Source organism: Salmo salar, chromosome 08 (genome assembly GCF_965601325.2).
Source record: "Salmo salar chromosome 08, fSalSal1, whole genome shotgun sequence".
NCBI lineage: Eukaryota > Metazoa > Chordata > Actinopteri > Salmoniformes > Salmonidae > Salmo > Salmo salar.
In genome coordinates, this window is record NC_138298.1 from 43495001 (window position 1) to 43507500 (window position 12500).

Below are 12500 nucleotides of genomic sequence, written 5' to 3' on the forward strand. Positions count from 1 at the left end.
GTCTCTCTTTCTCTCCCTCTCTCTCCCTCTCTCTCCCTCTCCCTCCCCATCTCTCTCTCTCAGGTCTAAAGTAGGAGAGTTACTTCCTCAGGTCTCCTCTCCTAAGATCCACCTGCAGTACGCCAAGGCCAAGGAGATGGACGGAAAGTAGGTACCACCGCTGTGGTTTAAGGAGACAGTGTGAGGGGACTGGGATAATGTTGTGTGTTTAAGGAGACAGTGTGAGGGGACTGGGATAATGTTGTGTGTTTAAGGAGACAGTGTGAGGGGACTGGGATAATATTGTGTGTTTAAGGAGACAGTGTGAGGGACTGGGATAATGTTGTGTGTTTAAGGAGGCAGTGTGAGGGGACTGGGATAATATTGTGTGTTTAAGGAGCCAGTGTGAGGGACTGGGATAATGTTGTGTGTTTAAGGAGACAGTGTGAGGGGACTGGGATAATGTTGTGTGTTTAAGGAGACAGTGTGAGGGACTGGGATAATATTGTGTGTTTAAGGAGACAGTGTGAGTGACTGGGATAATGTTGTGTGTGTCAGGTTTAAGGAGGCTGCCCAGGCCTATGAGAGTGCCAGGGACTGGGATAATGTTGTGTGTGTGTCAGGTTTAAGGAGGCTGCCCAGGCCTATGAGAGTGCCAGGGACTGGGATAATGTTGTGTGTGTGTCAGGTTTAAGGAGGCTGCCCAGGCCTATGAGAGGGCCAGGGACTGGGATAATGTTGTGTGTGTGACAGGTTTAAGGAGGCTGCCCAGGCCTATGAGAGTGCCAGGGACTGGGATAATGTTGTGTGTGTGTCAGGTTTAAGGAGGCTGCCCAGGCCTATGAGAGTACCAGGGACTGGGATAATGTTGTGTGTGTGTCAGGTTTAAGGAGGCTGCCCAGGCCTATGAGAGTGCCAGAGACTGGGATAATGTTGTGTGTGTGTCAGGTTTAAGGAGGCTGCCCAGGCCTATGACAGTGCCAGGGACTGGGATAATGTTGTGTGTGACAGGTTTAAGGAGGCTGCCCAGGCCTATGAGAGTGCCAGGGACTGGGATAATGTTGTGTGTGTGTCAGGTTTAAGGAGGCTGCCCAGGCCTATGAGAGTACCAGGGACTGGGATAATGTTGTGTGTGTGTCAGGTTTAAGGAGGCTGCCCAGGCCTATGAGAGGGCCAGGGACTGGGATAATGTTGTGTGTGTCAGGTTTAAGGAGTCAGTGTGAGGGACTGGGATAATGTTGTGTGTGTGACAGGTTTAAGGAGGCTGCCCAGGCCTATGAGAGTGCCAGGGACTGGGATAATGTTGTGTGTGTGTCAGGTTTAAGGAGGCTGCCCAGGCCTATGAGAGTGCCAGGGACTGGGATAATGTTGTGTGTGTGTCAGGTTTAAGGAGGCTGCCCAGGCCTATGAGAGTACCAGGGACTGGGATAATGTTGTGTGTGTCAGGTTTAAGGAGGCTGCCCAGGCCTATGAGAGGGCCAGGGACTGGGATAATGTTGTGTGTGTGTCAGGTTTAAGGAGGCTGCCCAGGCCTATGAGAGTGCCAGGGACTGGGATAATGTTGTGTGTGTGTCAGGTTTAAGGAGGCTGCCCAGGCCTATGAGAGGGCCAGGGACTGGGATAACGTGATCCGGGTGTTGCTGGAACACCTCAACAACCCTGAAGACGCCGTCCGCATTGTCAGAGAGACGCAGAGCATCGACGGGGCCAAGATGGTTGCCAGGTGGGGACAGACAGACGGACGGACGGACGGTCAGTCAGTCAGAGGGACAGTCACACAGTCAGAGGGACAGACAGTCAGTCAGACAGACAGTCAGAGGGACAGACAGTCAGTCAGAGGATCAGACAGTCAGTCAGAGGGACAGGCAGTCAGAGGGACAAACAGTCAGACAGACAGTCAGTCAGAGAGACAGACAGACGGTCAGTCAGTCAGAGAGACAGACAGTCACATAGTCAGAGGGACAGTCAGAGAGACAGTCAGTCAGAGAGACAGTCACACAGTCAGAGGGACAGACAGTCAGAGGGACAGTCAGTCAGAGGGACAGTCAGAGAGACAGTCACACAGTCAGAGAGACAGTCAGACAGTCAGTCAGAGAGACAGTCACACAGTCAGAGGGACAGACAGTCAGTCAGAGGGACAGACTACTTTTATTATGATTCTATGTGGAATGTGCGGTGTGTGACTACAGTTGTGTGTGTGTGTGTGTGTGTGGTGTGTGTGTGTGTGTGCGTGTGCGCGCGAGTGTGTGTGTGTGTGTGTGTGTGTGCGTGCGTGCGCGTGTGTGCGTGCGTGTGTGTGTGTGTGTGCGTGCGTGCGTGCGTGCGTGCGTGTGTGCGTGCGTGCGTGCGTGCGTGCGTGCGTGCGTGCGTGCGTGTGTGTGTGTGTGTGTGTGTGTGTGTGTGTGTGTGTGTGCGTGCGTGCGTGCGTGCGTGCGTGCGTGTGTGTGTGTGTGTTTCAGGTTCTTCCTGCGTCTCAGTGACTATGGTTCAGCCATCCAGTTCCTGGTGTTGTCCCACTGTAACGACGAGGCCTTCCAGTTGGCTCAGCAGCACGGGCAGATGGACAGCTACGCAGACATCATCAGTCAGTCTCTCTGTCTCTGGGCTGAGAGGAGGGGGGGGGGGGGTCTGTGGGCTGAGAGGAGGAGGGGGGGTCTGGGAGGAGGAGGGGGGGTCTGGGAGGAGGAGGGGGGGCTGGGCTGAGAGGAGGAGGAGGGGGAGGGGGTCTAGGAGGAGGAGGGGGGAGTCTGTGGGCTGAGAGGAGGAGGGGGGGTCTGGGAGGAGGAGGGGATCTGTTCTGTCTGTCTTTCTGTCTGTCGTTTTTCTTCCTATCAGATGTACCCTGTTAGTGTTGCTGCATTCATATATCAGTGTAAAGTAGTGAGTATTTCTCTGTGTGTGTGTGTGTGTGTGTGTGTGTGTGTGTGTGTGTGTGTGTGTGTGTGTGTGTGTGTGTGTGTGTGTGTGTGTGTGTGTGTGTGTGTGTGTGTGTGTGTGTGTGTGTGTGTGTGTGCAGGCTCTGAGGCCACCCAGGAGGACTACCAGAGTATTGCTCTCTACTTCCAGGGGCAGAACAAACACCTCCAGGCTGGGAAGTTCTTCCACAAGTCTGGCCAGTACAGCAAAGTATGGACATTTATCTATCTATCTATCATCTGTCTCTGTCTGTCTCTCTGTCTCTCTCTCTCTCTGTCTTCTCTTCTTCTCTCTCTCTTTACTCTTCTCTCTCTCTCTCAGGCTCTGAAGCACTTCCTGAAATGTCCCAACACTGATGACAACCTGGCCATCGAGATGGCTATAGAGACGGTGAGGAGTGTGTGTGTGTGTGTGTGTTCTGTGCGTGTGTGTGTTTAACTAAACTTGGACCAGAAGTCTCCACACTAATAGTAAACTAACTAACATTTGACCAACTGGGGACATTTTGTTGGTCCCCACAAGGTCAAATGCTGTTTGTAGGGGGTTTAGGGTTAGGAGGTAGGGTTAGGAGGTAGGGTTAGGAGGTAGGGTTAGGGGCTAGGAGCTAGGGTTAGGGGCTAGGAGCTAGGGTTTAGGGTTAGGAGCTAGGGTTAGGAGCTAGGGTTAGGAGGTAGGGTTAGGAGCTAGGGTTAGGAGCTAGGGTTAGGAGGTAGGGTTAGGAGGTAGGGTTTAGGGTTAGGAGCTAGGGTTAGGAGGTAGGGTTAGGGGCTAGGAGCTAGGGTTAGGAGCTAGGGTTAGGAGGTAGGGTTAGGGGCTAGGAGCTAGGGTTAGGAGCTAGGGTTAGGGGCTAGGGTTAGGGGCTAGGGTTAGGAGGTAGGGTTAGGAACTAGGGTTAGGAACTAGGGTTAGGAACTAGGGTTAGGAACTAGGGTTAGGAACTAGGGTTAGGAACTAGGGTTAGGAACTAGGGTTAGGAGCTAGGGTTTAGGGTTAAGAGTATGGGTTAGGAGCTAGGGTTTAGGGTTAAGAGTATGGGTTAGGAGCTAGGGTTTAGGGTTTAGGGTTAAGAGTATGGGTTGGGAACTAGGGTTAGGGTTAGGAACAAAGGTTATGGTTAGAAGTATGGGTTAGGACCTAGGGTTAGGGTTAGGAACAAGGGTTAGGGTTAAGAGTATGGGTTAGGAACTAGGGTTTAGGGTTAAGAGTATGGGTTAGGAGCTAGGGTTTAGGGTTAAGAGTATGGGTTAGGAGCTAGGGTTTAGGGTTAAGAGTATGGGTTAGGAGCTAGGGTTTAGGGTTTAGGGTTAAGAGTATGGGTTGGGAACTAGGGTTAGGGTTAGGAACAAAGGTTATGGTTAGAAGTATGGGTTAGGACCTAGGGTTAGGGTTAGGAACAAGGGTTAGGGTTAAGAGTATGGGTTAGGAACTAGGGTTTAGGGTTAAGAGTATGGGTTAGGAGCTAGGGTTTAGGGTTAAGAGTATGGGTTAGGAGCTAGGGTTTAGGGTTAAGAGTATGGGTTAGGAGCTAGGGTTTAGGGTTTAGGGTTAAGAGTATGGGTTGGGAACTAGGGTTAGGGTTAGGAACAAAGGTTATGGTTAGAAGTATGGGTTAGGACCTAGGGTTAGGGTTAGGAACAAGGGTTAGGGTTAAGAGTATGGGTTAGGAACTAGGGTTTAGGGTTAAGAGTATGGGTTAGGAGCTAGGGTTTAGGGTTAAGAGTATGGGTTAGGAGCTAGGGTTTAGGGTTAAGAGTATGGGTTAGGAGCTAGGGTTTAGGGTTAAGAGTATGGGTTAGGAGCTAGGGTTTAGGGTTAAGAGTATGAGTTAGGAACTAGGGTTTAGGGTTAAGAGTATGGGTTAGGAACTAGGGTTTAGGGTTAAGAGTATGGGTTAGGAGCTAGGGTTTAGGGTTAAGAGTATGGGTTAGGAGCTAGGGTTTAGGGTTAAGAGTATGGGTTAGGAGCTAGGGTTAGGGTTAAGAGTATGGGTTAGGATTAAGAGTATGGGTTAGGATTAAGAGTATGGGTTAGGAGCTAGGGTTAGGATTAAGAGTATGGGTTAGGAGCTAGGGTTAGGGTTAAGAGTATGGGTTAGGATTAAGAGTATGGGTTAGGATTAAGAGTATGGGTTAGGAGCTAGGGGTTAGGGAAAATAGTATTTTGAATAGGACTGAATTGTGTCCCCACAAGGTTAGTTATACAAGACTGTGTGTGTGTGTGTGTGTGTGTGTGTGTGTGTGTGTGTGTGTGTCTGTGTGTCCCCACAATGTTAGTTATACAAGACTGTGTGTTTTAGGGTAAGTGTGTCCCCACAAGGTTAGTTATACAAGACTGTGTGTGTGTGTGTCCCCACAAGGTTAGTTATACATGACTGTGTGTTTTAGGGTAAGTGTGTCCCCACAAGGTTAGTTATACAAGACTGTGTGTGTTTTCCAGGTGGGACAAGCCAAGGATGAGTCTTTGACCAATCAGCTGATTGATTACCTGATGGGGGAGAGTGACGGCATGCCCAAGGTAATCAGTATTATACTACCTTATCAATATCTATCTGTCTGTCTTTAATTGATTGGAATAGTCGTTTGGCTTTTCTTTCCCCTAGCTCGCTCTTTCCTGTTCTTCTGTTTTTCCTCTGACTCTCTCTCAGGGAGGGAGGGAGGGAGGGAGGGAGGGAGGGAGGGAGGGAGGGAGAGAGAGAGAGGGAGAGAGAGAGAGAGAGAGAGGGAGACAGAGAGAGAGAGAGAGAGAGACAGATAGAGAGAGAGAAGGAGACAGAGAGAGAGAGAGAAGGAGACAGAGAGAGAGAGAGAAGGAGACAGAGAGAGAGAGAGACAGATAGAGAGAGAGACAGACAGAGAGAGAGACAGAGAGACAGAGAGAGAGAGAGACGGAGACAGAGAGAGAGACAGACAGACAGAGAGGAGACAGAGAGGAGACAGAGAGGAGACAGAGAGGAGACAGAGAGAGAGAGAGAGAGAGAGAGAGAGAGAGAGAGAGAGACTTTAAATCTTTATTTTACACTATAAGCATTCTGTGGGCTCTCTGTCCCCACCCTGCCAGCCAAGCCATGTGTTTGCTCTCTCTGACGTGCCCTCTGATTGGCTGCCGTCTGACAGGGAGCCTATCACTGAGTGATGTTGTTGTCTTCCCCTCCTCCCAGGATGCCAAGTATCTGTTCCGTCTCTACATGGGCCTGCTGCAGTACAGAGAGGCAGCATGTACTGCAATCATCATCGCTAGAGAGGAGCAGTCTGCAGGTACACACTCATACATTTTATAGATTTTATATATAGATTTTATATATATAATATATTTTATATATTTAATGTATATAATATATTTAGTATATAATATATATAAATTATATATATATAAATTATATATATAAATTATATATATATATAAAATATATATATAATATATATATATATACAAAATATATATATAATATATATATATATATAAAATATATATATAATATATATATACAAAATATATATATAATATATATATATAAAATATATATATATATATATATACATTATATATATATATATACATTATATATATATAATATATATATATATTATATATAATATATATTTTATATATAATATATATATATATATTATATATAATATATATTTTATATATATATATTATATATATATATACATTATATATATATAATATATATATATATATTATATATAATATATATTTTATATATAATATATATCAATTATACATAATATATATATATATTATATATAATATATATATATTATATATAATATATATATATATATATATATAATGTATAATTGATATATATTATATATTATATATAAAATATACATTATATATATATATATATATATATATATATATATATACATTATATATATATATATAATATATATATATATATTATATATAATATATATTTTATATATAATATATAATATATATCAATTATACATAATATATATATATATATATTATATATAATATATATTTTATATATAATATATAATATATATCAATTATACATAATATATATATATATATATATACATACACACACGCAAACTCATATACAGACACAGTACCAGTCAAAAATGTGGACACACCTACTCATTCAAGGGTTTTTCTTTATTTTTTACTATTTTCTACATTGTAGAATAATAGTGAAGACATCAACACTATGAAATAACACATATGGAATCATGTAGTAACCAAAAAAGTGTTAAACAAATTAAAAATATATTCTATGTTTGACATTCTTCAAAGTGCCATCCTTTGCCTTGATGACAGCTTTGCACACTCTTGGCATTCTCTCAACCAGCTTCACCTGGAATGCTTTTCCAACAGTTTTGAAGGAGTTCCCACATATGCTGAGCACTTGGTGGCTGCTTTTCCTTCACTCTACGGTCCAACTCAAACCAAACCATTTCGATTGGGTTGAGGTCGGGTGATTGTGGAGGCCAGGTCATCTGATGCAGCACTCCATCACTCTCCTTCTTGGTCATTATCCTGTTGAAAAACAAATTATAGTCCCACTAAGCGCAAACCAGATGGGATGGCGTATCGCTGCAGAATAATAGTGAAGACATCAAAACTATGGAATCATGTAGTAACCAAAAAAGTGTTAAAACAAAAAATATATATATTTTACACTTGAGATTCTTCAAAGTAGCCACCCTTTGCCTTCATGACAGCTTTGCACACTCTTGGCATTCTCTCAACCAGCTTCATGAGGTAGTCACCTGGAATGCATTTCAATTAACAGGTGTGCCTTGTTAAAGTTAATTTGTGGAATTTGTGACTACCTCATGAAGCTGGTTGAGAGAATGGGAAGAGTGGGCAAAGCTGTCATCAAGGCAAAGGGTGGCTACTTTGAAGAATCTCAAATGTAAAATATATATTATTTTTGTTTTAACACTTTTTTGGTTACTACATGATTCCACATGTGTTATTTCATAGTGTTGATGTTGTCACTATTATTCTACAATGTAGAAAATAGTAAAAATTAAGAAAAACCCATGAATGAATAGGTGTCCAAACGTTTGACTGGTACTGCATATACACACAAACACTCATATATACACACACTCATGTACATGTCATAAAGCACGTGTTTGTGTGCATGTGTGTTCCAGGGAACTACCGTAACGCCCATGACGTGCTGTTCAGCATGTACACTGAGCTGCAGACACAGAAGATCAGAATCCCTGCTGAGATGAACACTAACCTCATGATCCTCCACTCATACATACTGGTTAAGGTAGAACTACACTACCCAGCATTTTCTACTGGTATACCATTACACTACCCAGCATCCTCTACTGCTATACCACTACACTACCCAGCATCCTTTACCGTTATACCACTACACTACCCAGCATCCTCTACCGATATACCACTACACTACCCAGCATCCTCTACCGCTATACAACTACACTACCCAGCATCCTCTACCACTACACTACCCAGCATCCTCTACTGCTATACCACTACACTACCCAGCATCCTCTACCGCTCTACCACTACACTACCCAGCATCCTCTACCACTACACTACCCAGCATCCTCTACTGCTCAAACCACTACACTACCCAGCATCCTCTACCGCTATACCTCTACACTACCCAGCATCCTCTACTGCTATACCACTACACTACCCAGCATCCTTTACCGTTATACCACTACACTACCCAGCATCCTCTACCGATATACCACTACACTACCCAGCATCCTCTACCGCTATACAACTACACTACCCAGCATCCTCTACCACTACACTACCCAGCATCCTCTACTGCTATACCACTACACTACCCAGCATCCTCTACCGCTCTACCACTACACTACCCAGCATCCTCTACCACTACACTACCCAGCATCCTCTACTGCTCAAACCACTACACTACCCAGCATCCTCTACCGCTATACCTCTACACTACCCAGCATCCTCTACTGCTATACCACTACACTACCCAGCATCCTTTACCGTTATACCACTACACTACCCAGCATCCTCTACCGATATACCACTACACTACCCAGCATCCTCTACCGCTATACAACTACACTACCCAGCATCCTCTACCACTACACTACCCAGCATCCTCTACTGCTATACCACTACACTACCCAGCATCCTTTACCGTTATACCACTACACTACCCAGCATCCTCTACCGTTATACCACTACACTACCAGGCATCCTCTACTGCTCTACCACTACACTACCAGGCATCCTCTACTGCTATACCACTACACTACCCAGCATCCTTTACCGTTATACCACTACACTACCCAGCATCCTCTACCGTTATACCACTACACTACCAGGCATCCTCTACTGCTCTACCACTACACTACCCAGCATCCTCTACTGCTCTACCACTACACTACCCAGCATCCTCTACTGCTCTACCACTACACTACCCAGCATCCTCTACTGCTATACTACACTACCCAGCATCCTCTACTGCTCTACCACTACACTACCCAGCATCCTCTACTGCTCTCCCACTACACTACCCAGCATCCTCTACTGCTATTAAACACTACCCAGCATCCTCTACTGCTCTACCACTACACTACCCAGCATCCTCTACTGCTCTCCCACTACACTACCCAGCATCCTCTACTGCTCTACCATTACACTACCCAGCATCCTCTACTGCTCTACCACTACACTACCCAGCATCCTCTACCGTTATACCACTACACTACCCAGCATCCTCTACTGCTCTACCACTACACTACCCAGCATCCTCTACTGCTAAACCACTACACTACCAGGCATCCTCTACTGCTCTACCACTACACTACCCAGCATCCTCTACTGCTCTACCACTACACTACCCAGCATCCTCTACTGCTCTACCACTACACTACCCAGCATCCTCTACTGCTATACTACACTACCCAGCATCCTCTACTGCTCTACCACTACACTACCCAGCATCCTCTACTGCTCTCCCACTACACTACCCAGCATCCTCTACTGCTATACCACTACACTACCCAGCATCCTCTACTGCTATACCACTACACTACCCTGCATCCTCTACTGCTCTACCACTACACTACCCAGCATCCTCTACCACTACACTACCCCGCATCCTCTACTGCTATACCACTACACTACCCAGCATCCTCTACTGCTCTACCACTACACTACCCCGCATCCTCTACCGCTATACCACTACACTACCCAGCATCCTCTACCGCTATACTACCCAGCATCCTCTACTGCTATACCACTACACTACCCAGCATCCTCTACCGTTCTACCACTACACTACCCAGCATCCTCTACCGCTATACCACTACACTACCCAGCATCCTCTACCGCTATACCACTACACTACCCAGCATCCTCTACCGCTCTACCACTACACTACCCAGCATCCTCTACCGCTTTACCACTACACTACCCAGCATTCTCCACTGCTATACCACTACACTACCCAGCATTCTCCACTGCTATACCACTACACTACCCAGCATTCTCCACTGCTATACCACTACACTACCCAGCATTCTCCACTGCTATACCACTACACTACCCAGCATCCTCTACTGCTAAACCACTACACTATCCAGCATCCACTACCGCTATACCACTACACTACCCAGCATCCTCTACCACTATACCACTACACTACCCAGCATCCTCTACTGCTAAACCACTACACTCTCAGCATTCTCCACTCATATATCCTGGTTAAGGTAGAACAACACTACCCAGCATCCTCCAGGGGCATAGCCCAAACCATGAAAAACAGCCTGAGACCATTCTTCGTCCTCCACCAAACTTTACAGTGGGCACTGTGGTTTTGGGCAGGTAGCGTTCTCCTGGCATCCGCCAAACCCAGATTTGACCGTCGGACTGCCAGGTGGTGAAGTGTGATTCATCACTCCAGAGAAGGCGTTTCCACTGCTCCAGAGTCCAATGGCGGCGAGCTTTACACCACTCCAGCCAACACTTAGCATTGCGTATGGTGATCTTAGGCTTGTGTGCGGCTGCTTGGCCACGGAAACCCATTTCATGAAGCTCCTGGCTAACAGTTCTTGTGCTGACGTTGCTTCCAGAGGCAGTTTGGAACTCTGTAGTGTTGGTATACCACTACACTACCCAGCATCCTCTACTACTATACCACTACACTACCCAGCATCAACCGAAGACAGACAATTTTTATGCGCTTCAGCACTCGGCGGTCCAGTTCTGTGAGCTTGTGTGGCCTACCACTTCACGGTTGAGCCGTTGTTGCTCCTAGACGTTTCTACTTCACAATAACAGCACTTACAGTTGACCGGGGCAGCTCTAGCAGGGCAGAAATTTGACAAACTGACTTGTTGGAAAGGTGGCATTCTGTCACTGTGCCACGTTGAAAGTCACTGAGCTCTTCAGTAAGGCCATTCTGCTGCCAATGTTTGTCTATGGAGATTGCATGGCTCTGTGCTCGATTTTATACACGGATGTGGCTAAAATAGCCGAATCCACTAAAACGAAGGGGTGTCCATATACTTTTGTATATATAGTGTAGAACTACACTACCCAGCATCCTCCACTCATACATCCTGGTTAAGGTAGAACTACACTACCCAGCATCCTCCACTCATACATCCTGGTTCAGGTAGAACTACACTACCCAGCATCCTCCACTCATAAATCCTGGTTCAGGTAGAACTACACTACCCAACATCCTCCACTCATACATCCTGGTTAAGGTGGAACTACACTACCCAGCACCCTCCACGTATACATCCGGGTTAAGGTAGAACTACACTACCCAGCATCCTCCACTCATACATCCTAGTTAAGGTAGAACTACACTACCCAGCATCCCCCACTCGTACATCCTGGTTAAGGTAGAACTACACTACCCAGCATCCTCCACTCATACATCCTGGTTAACCTCTATGGGCTAGGTGGGACACCCATTTTTCAAGCTAGCATATAATGTCACATAAACCCAAACCACAGCTAAATGCAGCACTAACCTTTGATGATCTTCATCAGATGACAACCCTAGGACATTATGTTATACAATACATGCATGTTTTGTTCAATCAAGTTCATATTTATATCAAAAACCAGCTTTTTACATTAGCATGTGACTAGCATGTGACTAGCATTCCCACCGAACACTGCCGGTGAATTTACTAAATTACTCACGATAAACGTTCACAAAAAACATAACAATTATTTTAAGAATTATAGATACAGAACTCCTCTATGCACTCGATATTTCCGATTTTAAAATAGCTTTTCGGTGAAAGCACATTTTGCAATATTCTCAGTAGATAGCCCGGCATCACAGGGCTAGCTATTTAGACACCCAGCAAGTTTAGCACTCACCAAAGTCAGATTTACTATAAGAAAAATGTTATTACCTTTGCTGTTCTTCGTCAGAATGCACTCCCAGGACTTCTACTTCAATAACAAATGTTGGTTTGGTCCCAAATAATCCATTGTTATATCCAAATAGCGGCGTTTTGTTCATGCGTTCAAGACACTATCCGAAATGGTAAATCAGGGTCGTGCGCATGGCGCATTTCGTGACAAAAAAATTCTAAATATTCCATTAC

At 45.3% G+C, this 12500-nt stretch overlaps 1 protein-coding gene across 1 annotated transcript in view; it reads left to right on the plus strand.

Moving 5' to 3' along the window:
* LOC106593292 (WD repeat-containing protein 19) overlaps nt 1-12500 on the plus strand; it is a 67438-nt gene that overhangs the window by 50002 nt on the left and 4936 nt on the right. Inside the window, exons 25-32 of the mRNA XM_082978705.1 lie at nt 64-147; nt 1556-1702; nt 2439-2563; nt 2996-3105; nt 3217-3285; nt 5332-5409; nt 6053-6149; nt 8055-8179. Coding sequence (XP_082834831.1) covers nt 64-147; nt 1556-1702; nt 2439-2563; nt 2996-3105; nt 3217-3285; nt 5332-5409; nt 6053-6149; nt 8055-8179 — 835 coding nt within the window. The remainder of the gene's footprint in view (nt 1-63; nt 148-1555; nt 1703-2438; nt 2564-2995; nt 3106-3216; nt 3286-5331; nt 5410-6052; nt 6150-8054; nt 8180-12500) is intronic.